Source organism: Corvus kubaryi, unplaced genomic scaffold (assembly GCF_017639235.1).
Source record: "Corvus kubaryi isolate FWS band 111438036 unplaced genomic scaffold, C.kubaryi_AGA036_p1.0 74, whole genome shotgun sequence".
NCBI classification, from domain to species: domain Eukaryota; kingdom Metazoa; phylum Chordata; class Aves; order Passeriformes; family Corvidae; genus Corvus; species Corvus kubaryi.
The window spans coordinates 5,684,068-5,710,391 of record NW_024582061.1 but is presented as its reverse complement, the minus strand read 5'-3'; the positions used below and the strand labels follow the sequence as shown (position 1 = coordinate 5,710,391).

Sequence of the window (26,324 nt, the reverse complement as noted above, 5' to 3'; positions counted from 1 at the left end):
TTCTGCCATTTTTTCATTCACTGTCTTCTGGAATAATAAAAACTTCCAAAATAGTCTTTAGAGAATCCTAAATGTTCATGGCAATAACAGAATAAAAGGGTAAGAGATACCACAGGAAGTTTCTGGGTCCAACCCCTGCCCCACCAAAGGATCAATTGTGCACCACATTTCCAAGGGTTATTTGCCTAAGACATCCTTACAAACCATCCATGATGGATTTACCACACACTTCCTAGAAAATCTATTCCAGCCCCTAAAACTTCTTACAGGTCATGTGGTTTTGCCCTAAAGTCAAGTTTAAAACTTGCTTCAGACACAGTTTTGGTTTTTTTTTTTTTTTTTTAATTAAACAACAAATATTTCTTTGCAGAAAACTCATGCTTGCCTAAATGCTCCCATTTACCTTTTCCAACTCTTGATCTTGGCGATTCATCAGAGTTTTCCAGTGTTCATATAGCTCAACATCCTTGTTTTGGATGTCCTTTAGTGTCCCTTCTCTAAGCACCATTCCATCCTTCATTGCTATGATCTAGGGGAGAAAGCACCCAGCACTCAGCAACACAGATACCATAATCACTGACCTGGATCCTACAAGACATGTCTCATCATTAATGACAATACCATTATGCAAATTTCTGTCCTCATTTTATTCAATATTTTATTAATAACTTCTTAAGTTTGCTGGCACAGCTCATGAACTGAAACTCCTATAAGTCATGCTTTCCTGCACATGTAAAAAAGCATTGAAAAGAAGGGATAGACATATTTGCAATTTGATCAAAATTCTCCAGGCCTTTCAATTAACAAAAACAAAATCTACTTAAATAATGTAAAAATAAAATAGTTCTTCCACTATAAAATCTGTGTTAGTTAAAGTGGCAGTTAGCCACATGGCATATGGAATAAAGGAAGGACTCTGTTGCAGGGAAAAGTAATAATCCCATTAAATGTTATGGTGTTAACTTCAAGTGTACATTCATCCTTAGCAATTTTTCCCCTGGTACCTCTTCTCTTACCCAGTCAGCATGTGGCAGATATTGTAATTTATGTGTGACCAGAACAAGAGTCCTCTTGTCTTCTTGCAGGAACTTCAAAATCCCTTCCTGCATTAAGTGATCACTCAAGTGAATGTCCAGTGCAGAGAAAGGGTCGTCCTGCAATCACATCAAATTGAAAAATACTAGAACAGGATTCAACAGCGAGGATTATTCCTAAAATAGTATTTATTTTAAAAAAGCATCTGTCTTTACTGATGTTTCATCTCTCTCTAGTGACTAGGACCCAGTCAGAGGGCTGCACTCCAGTGAGCTGGAATCCACTGCTCTTCAGTTCACAACAATGGACTCAGTTTCATTTTTTGTGTCTGGCTGTGTGCAGTGCTGGTGCCTCACTGACAGAGTGCAGGATCACCAGAACTGAAATTTCCCATCCAAATTTGAAAATGCCAGGATCCAAATACAAGCTTGGGCCCAATTTTGATGTGAAACTGGCACAGGAAAATTACATTAGAGTTAGCAACTCTTCTCATTTCCTCCAAACTAAACTACAGACGTGCTTGGTCTTCACTTTGAGTGAGTGTGGCTGGAAATAAGGCAACATTCAAATAAGGATATCAGTATGCAAACACTTTTTCTTCAAGAAGTCTCTACTTAATTTTGAAGAGGTTCAAACAGCCCCTTCATGAACCTCCCGAAATTCCTGATATGCCTTGAAATTAATAATAGATAAGGGACAGTCTGTCCAACTCCACAGCACTCTGCAGGAGAGTGCTGAGCCCTCATACTGTTCATTATGGTTCCTTATCAGAAATCCTGCTGATTTCTGTAGGACTCTGCTGATTGTAGGTCACCACTGAGAGCAAGGAGAAGACAATCTGTTCTACTCTTCCAGTGTTAATCTGTGCAGCAATTCCCACCTTCACCAGTCTCCCAGGATGTTTTGATGCTGCCTCTGATGGACGCTTATTTCCTATCTCTATAATTGGGTTTTGGAGTTGAATACAAGTCCCCAGAGGTCTTCTAAACATAAACTAAAGATATGGAATTACAGTTTTATTACTAACTTCCCACACTCCATGTGAAAAAGAAAAATCTTACCAAGAAGACAATGTTGGTGTTCTGGTAGAGTGCTCGAGCTACACAGATTCTCTGTCGTTGGCCTCCACTTAAATTAATCCCCTAATGAGTAAAATGGATCAGAAATAGGCATCTTTGAATAAACATTATGACAGGCCTTTGGAAATGTGGTTTTTTACAATTATAGAGTTCCAATAAAAATAAAAAAAACTTCATTAAAATGCTAGTTCTATTGATAAACAAGCATAATCCTCATATAATATCAGAATAAAAGTTATTGTTCATGGGTGAGTGTAAATTATGAAGAGCTGCTCTGAGCACAGTAGGCTTTTTAGATTGAAAAAATGTAACCAATAGCAGCATCAAATTCTGCAAGCAAAATATGGGAGACTCAGGCCAAGAAATCCCATTTGAGAAATAGCTGAAGAAGCAGAAGAGATTTCAACTTCTTTTGTGGCAACCCTTGGTCAATTACAATTATTTACCAGTTTGGCAGCCCAATACAGACTAGAAGTGATGTCACTAGTCTGAGTGACATCAGGGAGTGTCTTCTTAATACAAAGGTCAAACAGAGATTAAAGCATTCACATTATTTACCCTTTCTCCAATTTCTGTCTGGTCACCAAATGGCAATAAATCAATATCAGGCTGCAGAGAACAGGCATCTGTAACAGCCTTGTACCTGGAAAAACAACATGGTCATTGCAATTATTTATGCAGCCATTGACTTTACCAACACAAAAACCTCCAGCTAGAGGTCACCACGAAGTGTTTATGGCTCTGGGATGGCTGGATAATTGCAAAAATAAGTAGGGCAAAATGATTATTCAGAACTAATTGTAAATTGTAGGAGCATTGTAAACAAAAAAATGACATATTTATTAGAGATCTTTATTGGCAAGACTGCTTTTTAAAGGTTTAATTATGTAAATTATTGAGTGCATTCTTCCCTGTCATGGAGTTGTTTTGTTGGACTGGAGTATTTGAAGCTCTTTTCCATTGAGTTTTTATTCTTCCCCCTTTAAGTGCCTCTTCATTTTCTTTGGAGTGATATTACAGGACAAAGGATTCTTAAGTTCTTCTGATCTTACCAGAAACAGCAAACCACTTGCAAAAATTTGAAATTTTTTGGGTGAGATTTCTGGGTCTGTGGCAGGTGATCTGCTGATGAGCAGCTGGGATCAGACTATTTGCATGATGAAATTTAGCTTTTCCCCATTGAAGCTAGTGAAACAGGCTGATGGATGCAGTGGCTGAAGAATTTGGTCCCTGAAATTTTGGTGCTTTTCTGGATTTTGAGGCATTTGGTCATGATTAGGTTTTTATCAAGTCAGAATGGAATCATACATCTTAGCACAGACTGAGAGGAACAGGGTGTATTTTTAATAACTGAAAACAGATAGAGTGTTGCCTTTGAAAACATCAGCAATTTGTTTTCTTTAGGTCCAGTCACTTTTTCCACATTTGTTAATTGACCTTTTAGAAGGATGCAAGAAGCAGGTGCTGGATAGGCCCAATACCAGCTGTGCACCTCAGCTTTCACACTCCCTTCTCCTGTATTTCTAAAGGAAGAATTAAGGCCATTCTCTCGAGGCACCCCATCTTCATAAATACTGTTTTTGGGAAGTGGCTGCTTCAGTAACTTGATCACAGCAGGATTAGCACATAAACTCAGTGGAAACATGCCTAGAATCCCTATTTCCAGAGACCTCTGGCAGCCTCAGGCTCCATTAAACAAAAGAAAAACATGTCAGTAGTCTCCAAAGATGAGATTCATCTCACCTTGGCAATGACACATATGGATTCAGCTGTGTTCCACATAGATCCATGGCCACTGTGGGATTTCTCACAAACATCTTGGACACATGCTCTGGTTAGAGGAGCAGCCTTGAAAGACTAACCAGAAACCTTCCTCTGAGGTGAACAAAGTCAGGTCGGCTAAATCCACCCCAGTTTTAGCATGCACTGACTGATATTTACCAGAATCTACAAAGTTCCTCCAGAAGATGCTAAAAAACCCTCTTTAAAAGGAGCTGCCAGGTGTTTTTTGCAAGAAGGTGGATATTTACCTCTGCTTATTAAAGGGGCTGCCAAAGATGATGTTCTCCTCCACAGTGGCATTGAGCAGCCACGGCTTCTGAGCTGCATAAGCCACGGAGTACCTGTTCCTGCTGCAGACAGACACAGAGCTTTAGTAAGAATCAAAGCCCTCACACTATGAAATGTCTGATAATCAGATTTTTTAAAGTTAATTTCATGAATGTGGATTTAGAAAAATACAGGGAAACACATAAGCAAAACAAAGTGAAGGGAAGAGTTTTAAATTTGATGTTTTTGTTAGAACAGCACCCGATCTCTCCCCTGATGGCAAAATCTACACTCTAGGTTGTATTCTATTCTACTATAAATGCCTGGTACATACCTCAATCTAGTAACTGCGGTTTAAATCCAAAGGCAAATTATAAATAACAGTAAGAAATATCAAATTCTCACAGGAAAAGTTATTTGGCATTATTTTCTCTAACATCAGAACAGGGAGTGAAAAAGCACTGTTCAAATGGCTTCAGCACACTTGAATTGCTGCTTTCTGAAGTTTTAGATTATTTTATGTGGCCACACATATAAAATACTTTTTTCTCAGTGAATACTTTTTTTCCTTTCAGGCTGTTAGATCCTCAATGATACTGGAATAGAGAGCAGTTTAATACAGATTGGGAAGGAAGCACTGCAGTCTCCCAGGGATTTATTAGACATACTTTAGATGTGTCTAAATGCCTGGTGACATGTGTCAATAGAGGCATGAATGCTCTTTACTTCTGGCTGTTTTGCCAAGGTACAGCAGCAAAAAAGGTCATGCAATTTCAGACATTTTTCTGAGATGCCCAAGGTGATGTGAGGAAGGAGGTGTGAACTGGTACTGGCTCATGGATCTGAACACTTATCATAGAATCATGGAATGGTTTGGGTTGGAAGGGACTTTAAAGATCATCTCATTCCACCCCCCTGCCATAGGCAGGGACACCTTCCACTATCCCAGCTTGCTCAGAGCCCCATCCAACCTGGCCTTGGACACTGCCAGGGATCCAGGGGCAGTCACAGCTTCTCTGGGCAACTTGTGCCAGGACCTCGCCACACTTAAGATAAAGAATTTTTTTCTAATATCCAATCTAAACCTGCTCTCTGTCAGTGTGAAGCCATTCCTCCTTGTCCTGGCACTCCAGGCCCTTGTAAATGGTCTCTCTCCATCTTTCTTGTTGGCTCCCTACAGGTTCTGGAAGGCCACATTTAGGTTCCTTCTCAGTGTCTTTGATGGTATTGCTTCCAGCAAAGCATTTGCTTAGCTTCATTTGTAAGCATGTAGGATTTACTATTGAGAGAGGGGATGCTAGGGCAGGAGAAACAGCTGGTTAGAAGCTGTCAGCAACATCCCAAAACTTCCAGGAGTTTTAGCTGTTCATATGCACTCGTATGAAATATGTCCTCAAGATTATGGGGCAGCAAATCATTGTGTGGCTCCCAGCCACATCTCTGTGTGCCACTACCTCTCTGTCATTTGTGACATGCTTTTAGTGGAGCTTGTCCTTCTTTTAAACCTGGAGCCAGGGGTGGAGTCCGTGCTTGGCTTCAGCTGGAGCTGAGCTGGCTCCCTCTGTGCCCTGCTCCATCCCATCCCAGGTTAGGCACCATGGGGAACCCAGTACTGGGCAGAAAACTCAAAAACACACTGAAGGAGACAACTAATGATGCCTCATACCTAGAGATCCTGTCTTGCATGACAAGGAGCACACTAAACTCCCACTGAGATCGGCTGGGAGCTCAGCATCTTTCAGAAAAGACAGAGGTAGTGGTTCACTGGCTGGAGAAGTGGGGGATCCACTGGATTTGCACAATCTATCAATTAATCCCACAGCAAACAATTATCAACATGTTAAGGAAACACAGAGATGGCTTAAGAGCACAGAGATGAGGATTTGGGGAGATTCTGAAGAAATTAATGAGTGTTTTATGATACACTAGAAAAGAAGTAATACCTTCTGGATGCTTCAAAAGAAGGTTCAGTTTCATTTACACTGTAAGTTATGGTAAATGACATTTAGTAAGCAGGAAATATAAAGAATAACATTTTGTGCTAGTTTTACATACAGTGAACCTGGAGTTAATGACATACTTTAAAAACTTAACATAAGTTTGGGGTTTTTTTGTTCTTGAAGGGAAAACAAACAAGGTCTAAGCAAAAGCATAACACTTTTCTAAATTTGACAGTTTCATATCTACAAAGCATAGAGGCTAAACAGGCAAATTACATTGTCAGAAAATGTATTAAAAATGAAAATTGTCTCATAAAACCTTTTAGAAATTAAAATATTAATATTGCCTGGCAAGCAGTAAGTTAGCTTCTCCAGACAGTTCTGCCAATGGCCTGCAGAAGTTGGTGACTAATGACAAATTTCCCCTGGAGTAAAGAAAAACTTTGCAGCTACACTGTAGGATCAGAACAGATTTTTAATCTCTTTGTAGCATTAAGGTTGCATAAAGCTGTGCACAGCACTACAACATGTAGATTTTCCTTGTCATCCTCCACTTCTTAAGGATCATATCCCTAAGAAATGCATTCTGAAGAGCATTCAAATGGCAGCAATGACATAAATGATTTTGCAGCTCCCTCTATTTGTTAATTGATTTATTAGCAGTGCCAAGGGCCTGGAATGGCAGGGAAAGCAGTTTTGGACCAGCAGTGATGCTCATTCCAGGCATGGTGACGCATGTTTTGCAAAGTGCAAAACTTAAAAGAGATCATACCAGGTAAATAGAAACAGGCATTGGAAGAGGGTGGAAAACTCATGCTATGACATGATTTTCCTGACTTTAAATAAACGGCCATGAACAAACAAATCCTCTTCTCTCAGGCCTATGAATACTCCAGATGAAACTCTCTAATACTGAGACAGAAATGACTGCTTGACTGCTGGGATACCAGTAAATGCAGCAGCACTCAGTAGCAGGATATCCAAGTCTAGAAAGGGCATAAAAATTCTAATAGCAAGCAGAGTCCTTGTAATGCCAGACTCATGTATTAAGCATCTTCTTCCCAAAATGCCAGAACTGAGACATGTTGTTTTCTGTGCTGCACATCACCTCTCTGAGGACTTGGATAATTCAGGCCTCCTAAAATGCACACTCTGTGTTTTCTTCGTGCACCAATTGTGAGAGGAGGTGCTGCATCAGAGGGGAATAAGTCTCAGAAGTGTCAGAGAGCCACACATTGAGGCTCAAAACAGAGAGCCCCTCACTTTAGTGATCTCTCATTCAGCAGAAGCTTCCGGTCTTCTCTACCATGGAAAAAAGTTACAAGAAATCAAAAGATGGAGTCTAAGGAGAGATTGAAAAGGAGCTTGGAATTAGGTGAAGGCAAACAAGAAGAAGAAACCCTAAATTTGCTCCATTCAAGACCCCCAAACTTTTATCAGGAGAGCACTGCAGTGGTAGAGAAGGAGAAAATGCTTTCAGGTATAAGTTTGGGAGCACCTTCTGAACTACAAGTTAACAAAAACCGGGCACAAGCCTTGCAAGACTCTTTGCAATTCCATACCAGATTTAGCATGCTTGCCATTATAACCAAACTGAGTTTCTCAATGGGCAAGGACTAATTTTAGGATCTTGGTTTCTTAAACCCTTTTTCCTTGGTTAGAAATTTCATTCCCGGTTTAGCTTGACAAACAGACTTTGATTCTCCCAAATTATGAATGAGATTTCTGTGAGAACCCACATTCACCAATAATCCCATGAATAAACACAGAGAAGACCTTTCGTGAGCTGGGGCCTTCCCAAACAAGGGGATTAAGTGTTTGGTTTTATACTTTATTACCCTGCTGAATCTGAGAGAGTGATGTGATTGCAGGGCATGGGAGTGGGCTGAAATTGAAGCTCCTGAGATTTCTAAAAATGGTATTTTATTTGCCTGAGGGGATTAGCATTTATTTCCTCTACTTCATTTATTTATTGAAATGTGGCTATTTATACTGAGTTTTAGCTGTACTATAAAGTATACATATTGCCCAAAATGGGGTGTGGTAAGTTCGAGTCCGAAATGGTAGGAAGGGCCAAACTAATCAGTCATTTTTATAGGATTTTGAATACATAAGATGGAAAAAAACAAACAAAAAATCAATTTAAATCAAGGGTTTAAGGAAAAGTAAAAAAGACACCCTGTTGAGGTTTAGACACTTTTATGGTAACTCATAATGTTTTAAAATAGACTCAAGGATCTCTAATCAGGCCCTGATTCACTCACCCTACAAAGTAAAAAGGAAGGAGAATAAAGGTGTACAAAATCTCTGAGATAATCTTGTAACCACAGAATGAGCCATTTCCTCTGCTAATATAGGCTGGAAATTGAGGCAAGATGAGGACCAAGCATTTACACATATTCCATCTAGGAGTTGAGAGAAATTTAGGCCTGTCCCTGCAACCAGAACTGGTAGTTCTGCTGATTTTGGCAACTGAGATTTATGTGGATGATCATTTATCCCTCCAGTGCCCATTATGTCCTTCAGTGCCTTCTGCGAGCTCCTGTGGTTGTAATCTTTGGGTGAGCATTGCACTTGGCAGTCCTTCTGAGGGGAGCACTGGCCTTTCCTAATTTTTGTCACATCCTTCTGGATACTTGAGAACAGAATAGGTGATTTGTGAGGATCTATTTAATAGTTCTTGTGTTTCCTGAGCTTTTCACTTAGTATACAACAAGCTGTTTGCACAGAAACCATTAAAATGTACAAAAACCGTGTAGCAAGTGAAGGGTTTCCACTTAGCCCCTCTTGGCTTGGCAGTCTGAGAAGATGGTTCTGACTGTTTGGCTTGATGTGCCTGAGGGGAACACCTCTCTGCATAATTCCAAAAAATTAATAAGAAATAATAATAAATAACTCAGATCTGAAACAGGCTTGGCTGAATGACTGCACCCCAACAGCCCCACGCACCAGTGTCCAACAAGCCTCTCAAGCTGATTGCTCACTAGGAAAACAAAAACCCAGTTCCATGTCTAAGGATGTCACATTTCTGGGGCATGTCTCATATAAGTGGGAAAAACTGAGACCCAGCCCACAAGATTTGCCCCAGCCAAGATCTTTTACAGAAAGATACGCTGCCATGCTTTATTTCCCTGAGATGCCAAAGCAGTGACAACCCTGGCAGCAGGACACACGGCTCTCACTGCAGTCAGCCTCCACAGCAACAGGGTATTTGAATCCCAATGATGCCTTGCAGGATTGTCCCAGTATAGCTGGGGCTGCAGTCTTATCCATGCTTACAGTTACTGTGCTGTTACAGCTGAATTTGTAAAGGAATTCACTTAGCCTGCATTTCATCCCTGGATCAGTAGCTGCGTTAGTCATGCATGGAGAATCACAGGGAAAGGGACTTAAAAGAGTAAATAGGACCTTTATTATGGTTTTGCAAAACACAGGATCCACTTAGTTAAATACCTGAAGTATCCTTCTGTATTCATCTGTCTGCCAGGTAGTCTGAAATTACCAGCAAAACATAACCATGTTTGCATCAGCTATATCACAATTATAGTGTGCAATGAAAAAAATGTCTGAGGTGTTTGCTAAACCTTGTGTTGTGGTTTAGCAAACAAAACCACTACACCCTGAGTTGCCTGGTGATCTGGTGGTGTACAGACTGCTAATCAACTGACAGCATGGTCCTATCTCTTGAACAATACTAAACTTCAACTTTTATTTTTTCACAATTCGTAATTGTGAAACATTTCATAAGCTGTACCTATTATGTTTCTAAGACTTCTCATTTTTCTAATCTCTCCAAGGTTCCATATCTTTATCTAGGAAATATCTGAGTCTTTCTCAAATACATCTTTCAAAACAATTATGAGAATCATTTCAAGGTACATTCTACTTACTCCTGTTATTTTTTTTAAACTACTCAGAAAAACAATGCCTGATTGTGGTATGAAAACCTCCATTACATGTCTCAAAGAAATTAACTGTGGTAGGTCACATATTCTTCTTCCTTCAGAGCTTAAATTCATATATAATTAAACTAAATTTAGTCTAGCCTTGGCTTCAACTGTACCTGCTACTCCAGTGAGATCACATGTTTAGAATAGCAGAAAATGAAATAAAGCTAGACAGCAAAAATGCCATGGATACTATCACAGGAAAAGCAAAAAAAAAATACAGTTTACAACATTGCTGTAAGAAAAATATGACAAAGGAGGTTACTAGTCAAGGGACAGGGCAACAAAATACTGGTCTCTGTGACAAAATTCCCTCTTTTCTCAGCAAAAAAGCTGATTGAGAGGATTTTGGCTTGGTAGTTTTAAGGAAAGAGAACTGATCTTTAAAACCAAAGAACAAGTCTTGGGGTTACAGCACATCACTTCCACTGTCTCTGTCCTGCCTAGGCTTGAAGAGTGCTTGCTGCCCCACTCTAGTTTCTGTAGGAAGTTCTCGTTCACTGGTTCCTGAATCCAAGGCCTGACCTCATGGGCAGTTCTCCTTTTAGAAACAGCTTTTTACCAGCCTTTACTCTTAAGGTGTTTGGTGTTCTCAGGCTTTTTGAGTGTATCACTGTGAAGAGTGACACTGTTCCATAGGTGGGGATTGTGCAGATACCAGGGAAGGAGAAAAGCATTGCTCACATGTAATTACATTTTTTTTTTCTGCCAGCAGCAGCATTTCTGAGTGGGAAATACATCCCTTCCTTTAGGCTGGCACCCTACACATCCCACTAGGCTGGAGAAGCTCCAGCCTGTCACACTTTCACTGCTGGGTACAGGAACAACATGACAATGCTGACTTCAATTATAGTGAGTACTGAAGCCTATTTGATAAAAGGAATAGCCCATGCTTTCTATCCAGGCCATTTGCAGGCCAGTATATTAGATATTAATCACCAGACTGGTCTCCTTGCCTTCCTGGGGCACCCTGCTCTGCCTGCTCTGAACATGACAAAACAGTGAAAAATCTTTCCTGAGTTTGCAGGTGATGCATTCCAGAGAGGATCTGGATGGTGGTAATCACTCAACATGCAGTTCTGAGGGATGAAGTTTACATTTCTCACAGCAAATCTCAGCCTCCTCCTTAAATGAATACAGCAATTAATAGCTATATAAACATACTTGCTCCAGTGAACTTTTCCCTCCAGGGTCTGCATCTCTCCCAATATAGCAAGGAGAAGTGAAGACTTGCCACAGCCAACTTGGCCCACAATCATTGTCATCTGACCTATGATAATAGTAAAAACAACAGAACACAGTTTAAAAAGAGAAAAAAAACCAGTTATATTCCAGTTCACAAGGCCCAGCTAGATTCAGCTCTAGAGCACTTGAACTGATTCATTACTTTTTTTTAGCATCCACTACATAAATGGGCAATATTGCCTATATTCATCTGTGGAAACATTAATGGATTGCAATAACACACTAATCTCCAAAAGAATGAGACTTTTCCTCTTACCTATATTAAAATTTGTTTTATGGGACTGTGTTACTCTGTGAAAGTTATTTAGGGTCAAATGATATATGCTGAGGAGTGATTATTCAGTCTGAAGTTTCATGAAAATTTGGACCAATCTAACAAATGAACTGAAATGAATTTGGGCCAATCTAATAAATGAGCTGAAAGAAGACCCATAACTCTTCTCTGCTTTGCTGTACTTCTCCTTCCCCCCACAGAGACACTTTCCTACCTCCAGTCCTACTCTGCAGTGACAACGGTGCTTCTCAGATCTTCCCATAAACTGATTGAATTCACTAACTGAGCTGGCCAGTGCACTTCATAGACTCACAGAATGTGTTGGAAGGGACCTCATGGATCACCTCATCCCATTCCCCTGCCACGGGCAGGGACACCTTCCACTATCCCAGGTGTCTCAGAGCTCCATCCAAACTGGCCTTGGACACTGCCAGGGATCCAGGGGCAGTCACAGCTTTTTTGGGCAACCTGTGCCAGGGCCTCCCCACCCTCACAGCGAAGATTTCTTTCCTCATATCCAATCTAAACCTGCTCTCTGTCAGTGTGAAGCCATTCCCCTTTGCCCTGTCACTCCAGGCCCTTGTAAAGAGTCTCTCTCCATCTTTCTTGTAGCCCCTGTTTAGGTACTGGAAAATTTCCAGTTAAGCTTCTCTCCAGCTGGGAAGCCAAGGATCTTATTCCTTCCATAGGAGGCAAACTCTGGCTCACCCAGCCTCTGAACCCATGGCCTCAGACTGTAAACTCCTTGGAGCAAAGATATTTTCCTGGTGACATTCAATGCTACATGGAAACAAGTCACACAGGCTTGGAGATTACTAAATTACCATGTGACAGCAACCTAAAGTAATACTCTATTTTAAAACAAAGCCCTTCATAGGAGATCAAAATAAAGCATAAGGATATTCAATGATATGAAATGCCAACGGATGGTGTTATGAATTCTACAGCATTAACAACAAAAATAATAAATAAAATTATTTTTGTTATTAATAATAATAGAAAAAGTTAGTTGCTACTTTTCACATTTTTATGCAAGTCTTCCAAAACAAACGAGCATTTTGTAAACCTGTGGATTTCCTAGCCAAAGACATTGAGGATGCAAGGAATTACAGAAACTCAGCTTGACAAAGAGAAATTCATTGAGAGACAAAATAATTGAGGACTTACTGACAGAAAAACTGCATTTTCTGAATGAAAATAATTGTGAACTGGGAGACTATAATGTTGATAAATGGCAGGAAAATTATAATACATGAGTGTTGCTGAAAAATAATATTCTGAGTTAGATGGACCCTTGGTTTGAATGAGTCTGGAGTCCTCCCTCTTTCTTTTTTTTTTTCAATTTTCTAGTAAAAATAATAACTAATTTTTGGCAGCCATTTTTTCATGTTTATTCTTACTCTTGACTCAGTTTGGGCTATTATAGAACTATATAAATTACATAGATATGTTAAAGCCATATAATTTATCTAATTATATTGCTATATGTACAATACAGGGCATGACCTTGCATGCACTTTTACCATCAATTTTTTTCTTATAAAATTCTCAGTGTGTAGCTTTGTGCATTTCAGACTGAATAAATGGAATTAATAACAATCTGACATTATATATTTCATGTTGAAGGTGTGCTTTCATCCTACCTGTTGGGATTCTAATGTTTATGTTGGACAATGTAGCTAAACCACTTCCCCATGAAAAGTATCCATTGGTCACCTGCAAAACAATTACCACAAAACAGATATTTAAACACTGGAGGGGAAAAAAATAGAATGATTAGTTTAGATTTAAAATGCATTCATAAATACCTGTGATTAATAGACACGGTGTGGTATGGTTGTACACACACAGAAGAAAACCAAGCCAAGTTTGTAAGGATTGCCAAACCCACAAAAATTGTCAACAAGAAAAGATAAATACACAAATACATAATGTATGTAATGCAAGAAAGGGATGATCTTGAGCTGAGTTCTGTTTAACAAACACTTTCATTCTGTCAAATATGAGACTAAAGACTTAGACTTTAGACTCATGATGCCTCTTTGTTTCCTGAGAAGACACAAAATAACTACAAAAACTGGTCTGAAGCTCACTCTTCTCAATGTAAATTTGACTAAAGTGCTAACTTATTAAAGGCTTGCTCTTGCCATGGAAAATTTGAAACAACAGCAGCAATTGGGCACCATCAGGTGCTGTTGCAGGAGGACCTGCTCCCTGTTTTCATGAGGGAAAACATTTTCATCTCATTTTTCAATGAGATGAAATTTTCAAACCACCTTAATTGCCACATCATCGATCTCCACGGGCCGTGTCTGCTTCCTTGCTGGCTGCTCGTAGTTTTCAAGCTGATACCTCAGAGGCTGCCTCCTGTTGATGGCCTTGGTGTGCTACACAGAGAGAAGTGAAGGAAGGAGAAAAGTTGGACTCCTCCAGGGAAGACAGCATTTGGTGCCCTGTAAAGCAAACAATCCATTCCCTTTCCTACCATCATTCCAGCTCAGGTGAAGCAGCCACTGCTTTTCAGTATGTGATAATACAGACATACCAATGTCTTGCACACTTTTAAAATGTTTGAACACCCTTAACTGAAGCACAGAAAATATTGGGATTTTTTGCTTCCTGTGCATAACCATCTCAAATTTCAGCTCTGCCATCCTCCTCAAACACTCTCCCCATCATCTGGACTTGGCTGTCTCTGTTGGACTAAGCAAAAGGTGGACAGGACAAACAAAATATAGGCTGAAACAATCTCATTTTTGTTTCTTTTGTTATCAAAAAAACCAAAAAATGTGTTGTTTCAGGTTGGAAAGCTAAAATAAAATTTATTTTGTGCTAATCCTTTCTTTTTGTCGCCATTTCAAGTTTCAGTCACATTTCAAATTGTACAGTCAGATTGAAACTGCTGAAATATATAGCTTTAGAAAAATGTCAAAATGAAAAAAACACCTTTTCCCAATTCATCTTTGTTGTGGGTTTTTTTGTCCTCGAATTTTACTCAAATTTACTCTATGTTTAGTACTCCAGAAACAGCATTTTGGAATTAATACCTATTTCACAAAGTTTGGTGTTGTTTTCTTCCACCTTTAATTCTGAATTTCCCAGAGCAGGAATTGTTCCTCCCTAAGGATGACCAACATAAAATGGATTGTACAGGCAATATACAGTACAAACCCCATAACCACAGGAAATCTACCTGGGCCTTTTATTAAAAATTAATAATGTTGAATTTTAGTAATATTTAAATATGTTGGTGTGTTACAGTTGGTTTAGGTTGGTTTTTTTTTACTATTGGCACTTCAGCAATGCTTAAGTGCATATGGGGACCCTTCATGTCATAAAAACACAGAGAGTAAGACAAAAGAGGAAAAACTGGTCAATATTAGAGCCAGGCTAGAAGCTACAGCTTCTGGGCTTTGTCAGCTTGGCCACTGGCCCTGTATGGGGTTATGTGGCCTCTCTGCTTTGAAATTCAGTGTCATGAAGCAGAACTTACAAGTCCTGTGTGCTTCTTGCAGGATTCATAAGGTACAGAGCTGTCCTCCCCTCTCCAGCTGTCGTCTCCAATCTCATCACTCAGGAGAAACTCATTCAGCTTCTGTACACTTGAAAGAAAACAGGACAGTGAGTTTCATAAACCCAGGTTTCCACGAATACATTTCCTTTTTTGTGCAGTCACGCCAGCAGGATTTATCAGAAATGTTCCAAAAGGAGTTCATGGGATCTTTTCATCTGCCACCCTGATGGCAAATGAAGATTTATGTGTGTGGAAGAAGGACAGATGAAAATAATTAAGCATTGTACTGGTAGCTGGGAATGAAGAGCAGAGCAAGTCATGAGGGTGCCAAGGGAGCTCCGTGGGAATGGTTTCCATCTTGGCAGGCTTATCTCTTCCATGCCTTTCTCATGCCTGTGCAGTCAGGGTGCAGAAATGAGTCATTCACCCACCTCCATCCTCTGGAAATGCCAGGACAGTGGGTGCATCCTGACACAGCTTTTGCTTCGTATAAAAAAAGACATTAAAGCTATTAGAGACTGTCCAAAGGAGGTCATGAGGATGGGGAAGGGTCTGAAGGGGAAACCATATGAGGAACAGCTGAGGTCACCTGGCTTGTTCAGCCTGGAGAAGAGGAGACTGAGGGCACACCTCACAACAGTTCTGCAGCTTCCTCACGAGGGGAAGTGAAGGGGCGAGTACTGATCTCTGCTCCCTGTGACCAGTGACAGAACTCAAGGAAACAGCATGAAGCTGTGTCAGGGGAGGTTTAGGTTGGATATCAGGAAGAAGTTCTTTACCCAGAGGGTGGTCAGGCACTGGAATAGACTCCCCAGGGAATGGTCACAGCCCCAAGGCTGAGAGAGTACAAGGAGAATTTGAACAATGCTCTGATGCACAGGGTGGGATTCCTGGGGCTTTCTGTGCAGGGCCAGGAGCTGGACTCAATGATCCTGATGTGTCTCTTCCAACTCAGCATATTCTGGGATTCCATGGTTCTATGCACTGCATGCACACAGGGGTTGGGTACTGCACACCTCAGCACAGCTGTGGCCTGGAGACACACAGCAACTCTTTGGCTAGCTCTTAAAATTGTCCACTGGGAAATGTAGTGCACAGGTTCAATTCATTCTTCATCACAGGAGGATTTGATCCTCTTTCTGTCCCACTTCCTTTCAGAGTGCTGTAAGCACCTGGGTCTTTATCATTCTGGGGAAGGGATGAACAAAATCACACACCAGTCATGGTGAAGCTGTTACTTTGCAAAAACTAAAATCAAGGTGCATTGGGCGAGAGACTGAGAAAGCAGAAGGACATATGCCTCCAGATGAGTTATTTGAACATCAATCTGCAAATGGGAAAGTAGTGCATCTCAAAGCCTGTCTGTGTATTTTATATTAAATTATCAATACACCTTCAAGCCATGGAGATACAGGTTAGCAAGAAAGCACTGCTGTTGTCATTATTTCCTCCTGCCAGCATGCCTATTCCCATCTCCTCTCTTGAACAGAAAATTTACGTGAAACATAAATTCTGATATGTTTCCATATCAGAATTTCAGTCTTACTTAGGTGGCTAAGCAAGAATTCATTTTTTTGTAGAAGATACAAGACCTTGTTTTGATCATGCACCTAAGATGACATCAACCCTTACTTTGTGTTTGAATGAGGTACCCTCAGAAGTTTTATTGGCACTAGAACTACTCTTGAACAGAAAATTAAGATTCTGACCAAAGTATAAGCTCTTAATCACAGAAATAATAAGCACATACTCATGTATGTATTTGATTGAGGATAGAGCCATGGAGTGGCCAAACATACAATCTTTATCCTTCACTTGGGGGACATGATGTTCATGGGAGAAGGATGTTAGGAAATGAGTTTGAAAAAAGGATGCAATTTGTTTTGGCAAATCTTTAAATATTGCCCTGAGGGGTGGCCAGCAGTGTTAAGGAAAATGTACACACCATTTTGATATTAGGGCTATGCTAAACATTGTACAGAGATGTAGAGGCCTGGATGATTTATAGAGGAGCCTGGAGATTTTCCACTACTCAGAAATCGTTTTCAACCTAGGGAAAATGTCTCGTGTGGCCTTGCTCCTGCTGCTGCTTTGATAAAAATAAACTCTGTTTAATTATTTTTCTTTTTTGAAGTCAGAGTGTCCATGACTGTGTCCATACAGGCCACTGACACAACACCCAAAAGCTGGAAATTTGATTTATACCAACCAGCTCCTTTGAGAGTAAGTACTCTATAGCTCAGCATGAAGGAAGCTGCTCTGTTGGGCTGTTTTACAGAAATAAATACCTGGAACAGGATGCAGGACATCACTAAATTCTCACTTATAGCCCAATGCACCTTTTGTGGAGGCAGGGTTAAGCCAGTTACTCTTCCTTGCTTCAGAAAGGCTGGTCTTGCTAGAAAGCTTCACACCAGCCTCTCTCACCGCCTCAGTGCTGACAAGAGCCCAGAGAGTGCTAGGGAAGAGTGATGGCAGGTGGCCACACTGGGAGAACAGGAGCATCTCTCAAGGAAGAACAGTGCAGCTCTGAATGTGAACTGCCAAAGTTAGCGAAATTGTAAAAAGAATGGAACATTAAGAATCACAGAATCACAGAATGGCCTGGGTTGGAAGGAATCTTAAAAAGCACCTGGTTCTGACTCCCCTGCCATGGGCAGGGACACCTTCCACCAGACCAGCTTCCTCAGAGCCCCATCCAGCCTGGCCCTGAACACTGCCAGGGATGGGGCAGTCACAGCTTCTCTGGGCAGCCTCTGCCAGAGCCTCCCCACCCTCACAGGGAACAATTTCTGCCTCATATCCAATCTAAACCCACCCTCTGTCAGTGTGAAGCCATTGCCCCTTGCCCTGTCACTCCAGGCCCTTGTCAAGAGTCTCTCTCCATCTTTCCTGTGGGCTCCCTTCAGGCACTGCAAGGCCACACTGAGGTCACCCCAAAGCCTTCTCTTCTCCAGGCTGAACAATCCCAGTTCCCTCAGCCTTTCCTCCCAGCAGAGCTGCTCCATCCCTCTGCTCCCCTTGGTGTCCCTGCTCTGGACTGGCTCCAGCAGCTCCCTGTCCTTCCTGTGCTGTGTTTCTTTGTCTCTGTGTCCTGCAGTGAAAAGGAAGGGTCACTGATTTCCCTCACATCTTTAGCATCAGAGTCCCACCTCATAACACTGTTCCACTTGAGCAGGTAGAAGCAATCATTTCTGTTACTGAACGTGGGTGTTCAGGAGTTGGAGGAAGGAGAGGGGCCACTTACCTCACGATGGCCTTGACTGCAAAACGAACCACGGTGGAGAGCAGGAACAGAGGTGTGACCAAGATGTGGAACAGTGACAGGGATGCAAAGGCCTGGGCGGGCTGTAGTGGCCTGTCATTGGTGTATGCATAAGTCACAAAGGTCTGTCACATCAGGGAAAGAGCACGTCAGGACAAGGACTCTTGAACAAGATGGACAAGGACAGCAAGAAAGATATTTTGCTCAGCTAAGGCTAATAACTACCACAGTTCACTGGGAATCAAGATGAACTGAAGAGAAAGGTGTGTTGTGTTAAAGCAAACTAGATTTTAAAATCTTGCCAGTGTTTTCAAGAGGTTTAAACATTGAAGAGTGAAAAAGTTTTCATTGTAAAATCTAGCATTTGATTACAGCTTTGTAATTGACTTTAGGGTTTACAGGAAACACACAGCCCAGAAAAAAACCCAGTAAGAATCTAACAAATCTTAGGGTTTTTTTCACACATAAGACTTAAACCTGGCTAGAGGATAAGCAAAATTTATTCCTCTTTAAACTGCAGAGTACCCTTTCTCAAAATGCCTCATAATGCATTTTGAAACAGGAATGAGTTTTGTTGCTAAAGAGACAAGAAAAGACACTCAAAACCCCTTTCAAAAAGAGCTTTTCAAAATGGGTCTTCTTTCAAGTGGTAATGAATTTTTTTTTCTTTCTTTCTTTCTTTCTTTCTAAAATTCAAGTTGTAATGTTTTTTCTTTCTTACAGTAAAGAACTATTTTTCTCTTTGGTTTTACCAATCCACCTTCTGGGAATGACAACTTCCAGTGTCATGCTGTCCTACAGTTAGCAGGGTCCCCTTAACTCATCTGCTGGTTTAGTGAAGAGTAGGTCCTACAATAACAATGGTGTCCTGTTCTTCCTTTTTACACCCCCTCTCCCCACTTTTCTCTCCCATTCTTGTAAGGAAAACTGAAAAAAACCCATATCTTACTGCAAGAACAGCTGCTATTGGTATGGCTGCATTCATAAAAACTGGGAAAGAGAAACAAAATAAGCATCAGATTATAGGAAATAACAAAAAACAATTTTACAGTAAGCGTATGACACTAAAAGGATCCAGTTATTTCCAATTCAAGTAATTAAAAAGCCCAAAGGAAAATTACTCTGCAGGAAGAAAGACAACTGAAACATTACTCAACCCTTCTACATTGCAAAAAACACAATTTATATGCAGAAAACATTATTTATCTTTGCTGCAATCAGAGCTGCCAATATTATCTGGAGCCTCCTTACTATAAAGCAAGTCCTAACTGTAATGTCACAATGAAGGTAACAGAAAAATTACTGCAAAAAAATCAGCAATATACATTTTATCCCTTTGAATGTCTGTGTTATGTATTTACCATGCCTTTTTATTTTAACGCCATTACACACAGACAGAAGTGTCACAGGCACAGCTGTATCTCTCTTTAGTTGAAGTTGGGAAGAATGTTCACATGAAAAACAGGATACTCTTCCGAGCACTAAAAACACAGTTACTTACTGGAAAGAGATGTATGGAGTGCAAAGGTTTTGAGGCTGGTGAGCTCTTTCATTCTTGTTTCTTCCACACTTGTACAAAATATGTGCTCCCAGGCATATAGCTTTAATAGCTTAATGCCTTTGAGTATCTCATTGGTTTTCTTTAATCTCTCAGTAGAATAGTCCTTCATTTCAAAAGAAAATCAGAAGAAAAATTGATGACTGTTTGTAGTCTTAATGAGAACCCTCTTTTCTCCTCACTTCTGTTGCAAAATTCATTTTAAAAAAATTATTGTTTGTTTGTGATTGTGTACAGGCACCGTACTGAGAAAAAGAATATAAAATTTCATTTTCTTTGCAGATATTAAAATATTTACAGCCATGAGGGGAAATTAAGTGACCCTTTTCTGCAAAGAAAAATAACTCAAAACATCCCAACCCTTCAAAGAGAGGATGAAACTCAGGGAGGTGGGTTAGTAGGTCAATGGTGTCCATAACAACAGACAGAAACCTAAATGTGTGTATTTGCTGATACAAGAAACATTCTGGGATCCAGTTGTGCAAATAATTGAGATATTTATCAATGTATTTAGCTAATTTCCCCTCATTAAAAAACAGTAATCATAAGTTTTGGTAAAATCATGGATTTTGGTAAAATCATAGTCCGAAAGATGTTATGAGTCAGAGGAATATGAGTCAGAATAGAGCAGCAGGAAAGACTGAGATTATTTCTGAAATTATGCAAAGATAAACCCTCTGTAAAATTTTTACAGGTTATAAAAATTGGCACAACTCAACAGGATTGAAGTGTGTTGCAATTAGATCCATGCATGTCTAATTTGCTTACTGAATATTAAGATACAAAGGATCTCTAAATATTTGGCAACTTAAACATCAAAGGCTTATTTAAAAAGTTCAAGGGTCACAGCAATAAAGTTAAAAATTAGACAAAGGAGCAGAAAACGTTTCTAACTGGTGAACTAAATTAGGCAGCAAAACAAACTTACAGCACTGAAGAATTTAGATATTAATAGATAATAATCCATCAGTACCAACTGATTTTTAGAGAATACCAAAGCTTGGGCTGAGATTAAAAAGTCTCTAGACTTTACAGAGGGAGGTTGTGCACATTCTTTAATACTTTCCTGCTATAATTTATCAGTCATTTGCACTGTTTGCTAACATCCCATGAAATACAACATCTGCGTGTGGGAATAACACCCTTCCATGGAGTGGAATTCAGACAAAATTGTGCTAGTTGGATTAAAAATACTCTTTGTTGAGAAGGCACGTCAAGGCCCACATACTTTTTTGAGATTCTCTTCTGACAAATGTGAGGAAGGAAGAGACACTGAGCCACAGAGAAACAGACAGGGAGGGACGGTGGAATTGAAGGATGGCCTGCCCAAACACACACAATGGTTTTCACTAACTGCAAGAACAGAACCCAGAAACCCTGTTCTCATTTCTGGATCACAAATATCACTGAAATAATTCACTTACAAGAGTGCTCTTCTGAGCCTCAGCCAGCTTGGTGGCTATGAAGTACTGGATGGGAGCTAAGAGCACGATGACAGCGGCCCCGACCAAGGCGCTCACTCCCAGTAGGTTGTAGAGGAGGATCACGCCCATTATTATCTGTGAAAAGAAGAGCAACACAGGGGGAAAAAATGTAGATTTCAATAAGCCAGAACCATACCAAGAGAAAAATGTTTGTTCTTCTAATAAACACTTAAATGGTTCATAGGAATCAGCTGAGCCCGTACTTCAGGAGATCACATTTGGAAAGTGTGGGAAATAAACCCAGAAGCCTTTCTTTCTGACATTAACTAAATAGTTTGTGTTAGTGCCTGGTAGTTCTAAATCCAGACTGGGTTTCCACAAAACTAAAGGAGCACTAAAATGATGGTGCTTGCCCCGAGGCATTTTACAGAGTTCCTGGCCTCAAGTCCTGTTTACACTAGAGCTCCTTACCTCACTCTGGAAGCATTCAGAGGTCTTAGGGCTGTCTTGGATCACATTCGCATTCTGTTGTAGTGTCCCTGTGCAACTGCAGGCAGAGGGACATCTCAGATAGGCACTGAAGCACAAAGCAGATGTGCTGGGACTGACACAAACTGAGCTTGGGCATCAATACCACGCAGCTCTGGAGGAAAATGCTGCCTTAGTCCTACAAAGGGTTTGGGAACACTTCCCACAGAAGTTTACCTGGGAATGGCTGTGATGCAACTGCTGTGATTCTGGTTCCTTCAATTCAACAGCTCTGCTATATAAATATTTCTATTAAAAGCTCCACTTTGTGGTGGAGAGATGTCCTCAGTGATAAGAGGGTATCCAGAATTAGTTGCATATCTCATATTTTTATCTCTTAAACAAGTCTGTCTTTAAATCTCCTTTCTTATTATACAACATCAGAAGTAAGAATCAATGGAGTTTAACATTTTTAAAGCAATATTTAGCTTTTCAGGCTCCTGTACTGCAAATGGCCATACCTAGCCACAGCAGTTAGATCACCTGTTCATTTAATAATTTTCAAAGTACTGACAGCAACACTTCCACCCACTTCACTGGATATGAAACAGTGAAATGAAACACTCTATATTATTTTTAATTTCTGCTGCCATGTAACCTTTTTTGCCTTTTATCCATAAACTATTTCATGACACTCTAAACCCTATCCAACCCATTAGTAGTAGTAATATTGCTGACTAATGAAATAGATTACACTCTAAGGAAATTCAGCAGATCTACTGCAAGAATTGGTTCTATCCCCTTTAAAAATTCTTTAATGTCACTGAGATCACTGAAATGTAAGGATCATGCCAAACACAACCTGAGCTAAAATTCTGAAGATGCTACAGGAATTCAAGCTTCACAGAAAAATCAGGATGGCTTAGGTCCTTAAGTAGGCCCTGGCACTTTTGAAGATTTCTTTCAAGCTAATTATCCCAGCCTTTCCTTCCTACCGATCTGCCTCCAGTTCTTTCCCAGCCCTGTTAAGAACCAGATGTGTCCAGTGACTAAGTTTGTTTGGAAGAGAGCTCCTCTGAGCATTGTCAGTGCTCATGTCAGTCATGGAGCAGGATTCAATTGCTGTTGGTCCTGCCACAAAACCCGGTTACAAGTGGACACTGCAGAATCAATGCTTAGTTCTGATGCCAGGTGGCAAAATAAAAGCAATGGATTTGTGTCAGCAGTGGAAGAAATAAGAGCAGGAAAAGGATTGCAGGTCCTACAAGCCACAGACATGGAAATCCTACTAAAAATCCCCTCTCTCTTCACTGGCCCTTAGAGAGACACCTTTCCAGCCCTTGGGCCACCTTTTTGCTCGTCAATCTTAGTGGGAAGTGCAGGTTCCTCTCTGGATTTTGTAGTAGTGTCCCAGACATGCATTCTCCTCACCCAGGCTGGAGGATCTCTGAAATCAGGCCCTTACTTTGATGCTCTACCTGAACAGGCATTGCCCACAGATTGGGGCACAGGAACAAGAACCACATTAATTGGTTGGTTTCTATGGCAACCAAGTTATTGATTTGTCCCAGTGTCATCTCTCCCATGGACAAGTTGGATGTAGAAAGCCTCAGGATCTTGTTATATATCATTGCCTGTAAGAAAGGGGGGGAAAAAGGAAGTTAATAAAATAATGTAATTATAAAAGAACAGTAGCAGTGGGATGTTTCAAACTGCATCATCAGCCTTTACCTAGGACAGCCCTTCTCCCAGTCTCTCACCTGAGACAGCGAGAGATGGAGACAGAGTGAGAGAAAGCACAAGAGAGAACACTGACTTTAAAAAACTCCAATTCCTCTTAAAAGATTTGTTGCTTAACGCAGACCTAAAACAGAACAAAAATGACAACAAAACATCAAAATTTAGGAAATTGGCCAAAGAAACTTTTTTAACAAGCATTTGGTGAGCCTGCTTTTCTGTGACACTGTCTGTCAAAGAGATCCTTGTTTCTGATAAGACAGTTAAATTCACGCTGTGAAGTTTGATCAGAATGGGTATGTATTCCTTTGGGTTTCTCTCCCTTACCTGGCCATTCCTTTCCATAAAATTTGTAGGAGCTTAACAGGGTTTAAAATGAATCAGGGCTAACTCTACTGGATTTTAAAGACAAATATTGTGAAGCCAGTTTGCAGTTATGATCAAACATGAAACACTGCAGCTCCAAGGAAGTTTTAAAAATAATTTGTCCTTTTTGACCCATTTTCTCCATGAATAAAGTATGTCCTGCAGAATTAATCAGAAATGCCTGGTGAATTAAATCAGCTGCATATGGCCCTAAGAGTCCCAATTTTGCTTAGTGGGTGTCACAAAAAGGAGTCACGAAAGGAAACGACCAGGTGCTCTTTCATCCCCAAATCTGTACCATCTACCCTGGGAGAAGGCAGAAAATGTTTGAAGCAGCTCCATCAATCAGGGTGAGCACACAAAAAAAAAAGAAGCTTCCATGCTGAGATGATATTCCCATGGTTAGTTACATCTGGCAAAACATCAGTTCCAGCTTCTGGAGTGCTACTGCTGCCTGTGGAGTTTGGTCTGTGCAGAGCCCTGCTACACCCCCACCACGTGCTGGGCCGGAGCTGCTGGCTCCACTTCATAAACAAGGCTCTCACAGAGGGTTAAGGGATGCTGGGGTTACAGACACAGTCCTGCAGATGAATCACTCCCGTCCCATCCCACAGGGCTCTGTGCTAAAGGGCATAAATATCCAGAGTCACCACCCCCGATGCATGCACAGAGTTCCCATAAAACAAGGACGCTCTGCAGATGACTCCATCCACAGTCAGCAGAAGCGAACCCATAAGCAAACGAACAAAGCAGATGCAGAGTCAAAATGACACTGCTGATCCTCATCTATCTCTCATTGTCTGCAAAGATGTATTTTTACATGCATGGGTTTTTCTGGGTGTTAAACTTCCGCAGGTTAAAATGATGGGATAAGTTTTTAGCAAAAGGAATTGCTGCCAGCAGTTTGCCAGCACTATTTTGTCCAGTTTTCTGTATAAAAATACAGCACATATCTTCCCTGAAACCATGACTTCAAGCTTGGTCTTCAGATAAAGAATGAGACAAATGAAAGCACAAAGATGGAGCTATTATTAGTGAATCTCGTGGCAGATCTTTGCTCACCAGTAAAGCACCCCGGAGGTTGATGCCAGTCTCTGTAGTCACATAGTAGGAGGCCTGCAGGAATGTCCTTTGCAGGATAAGGGCCAGGAAGAGAAGGACTGCCAAGACATAAACATTCCTGAGGAAATCCTCCAAGGCAAGGTATGAGTTTGATGGATCCTTCACCTGAAAAGAAAGGAAAAAATGATGCAAGTGCCATAGGAGGGACTGTATATTCCTGAGAAGCTGGAAACAAGCAAATTCAATCATTGCATTAGAAAGAAACATACTGATGGTACTATGGGAAAGTTATCAAAATCAGATTTCTCATTGACCTCTATATAAAAATTATTTGGATACAAATTAAAAACTCCGCTCCTGTTCCAAAGACTAAGGATTGAGATCTTTTAGCAGTTCTAAAATGATTTAGTTTTAGCAGGAAAGGAACAATAAGATTGCCATGTCTGCCTTGTCTTTAGTTTCCTCATCAAATTCTGGTGATTTGTAGGATAGAAATGCTACTCAGTAGAAAATAAAGCTCATTCCACCTGCATCACAGAGAAGCTGCAAGAAAGTATTTTTTATTGTATGGGATTAGTTCTTTATGTTGCATTTGCATATTATGGAAACAATTCCTTCCAGGAATATAGTCTATGATACCCATAAAATCTGAATAACATAAGACTATACATGCCAGTATTCCCCACAAAATGAGATTTAAATGCCTCAACATGGAAGAGAAAAAAAATCTTGTTTAAAGCCCTTTGTTTTCATTTTCTAGTTTTTGTGTTCACTGTTCTGCTCTGTTTCAGGCAGAAAAGGAAACAAATGTACCAAAATACTCCAAGGAAGACTGTTCCTTTGGTATTTCCGATCCAGCTGGAAGCAGGATGTACTGGAATTCTTACAGGGGAAAAAAAAGGAAAAAAAAAAAGAAGGAAAAAGCCTGCTCTACTGAAATATCCAGCCTGATTCTGAGAATAAAGGTTTGGGCAATATAGGAAAGAAAGCCATCTGCCCAAGATTCATTGAAAAAAGGGTTGCTTAAGTGCATGGTTGGTCAGACAAATATATTTGAAAACTTTTCTCTTAATGTTCTGCTGCATCTAACTTCCCCTTGTTTTCATAGTGGGGATATAAATAAGAAAATAACATTTGTAGATACCTTTTTTCAATGTATATAGAGTTCTCAGGAATTAAGGCAGAAGAAGCATAAAATTAAATGTATTCACATTAATTGGAACTAGAGAGAATTTAAAGGAGAAATGTTTAATAGCAAGAACAGCCAAGAGAAAGTTTATCAAAATCCATAAATTAAAGGCAAATGTATTCTGAAATGTATCCAAGAGAAATAGTGACTGTCACCAAGCCAAGTGGTTTCA

General features: G+C 40.3%; 1 protein-coding gene across 4 annotated transcripts in view; it reads right to left on the bottom strand.

Annotated features, from left to right (window-relative positions):
• The window catches only part of ABCC9 (ATP binding cassette subfamily C member 9), a 71,275-nt gene that overhangs the window by 23,042 nt on the left and 21,909 nt on the right, over positions 1-26,324 (bottom strand). For 2 of the 4 annotated variants that reach the window (XM_042050752.1, XM_042050751.1), the window contains exons 10-25: positions 24,964-25,128; positions 23,277-23,432; positions 21,331-21,465; positions 19,850-20,012; positions 19,298-19,338; positions 18,331-18,473; positions 15,063-15,171; positions 13,846-13,956; positions 13,213-13,285; positions 11,215-11,320; positions 6,107-6,145; positions 4,145-4,246; positions 2,673-2,757; positions 2,097-2,177; positions 1,017-1,154; positions 404-529 (exon numbers count right to left, since the gene is read on the bottom strand). In XM_042050752.1, coding sequence (XP_041906686.1) covers positions 404-529; positions 1,017-1,154; positions 2,097-2,177; positions 2,673-2,757; positions 4,145-4,246; positions 6,107-6,145; positions 11,215-11,320; positions 13,213-13,285; positions 13,846-13,956; positions 15,063-15,171; positions 18,331-18,473; positions 19,298-19,338; positions 19,850-20,012; positions 21,331-21,465; positions 23,277-23,432; positions 24,964-25,128 — 1,773 coding nt within the window. Of the gene's footprint in view, positions 1-403; positions 530-1,016; positions 1,155-2,096; positions 2,178-2,672; positions 2,758-4,144; positions 4,247-6,106; positions 6,146-9,556; positions 9,596-11,214; positions 11,321-13,212; positions 13,286-13,845; positions 13,957-15,062; positions 15,172-18,330; positions 18,474-19,297; positions 19,339-19,849; positions 20,013-21,330; positions 21,466-23,276; positions 23,433-24,963; positions 25,129-26,324 lie in introns of all 4 variants that reach the window. The other 2 variants (XM_042050750.1, XM_042050753.1) reach the window with 2 other exon arrangements.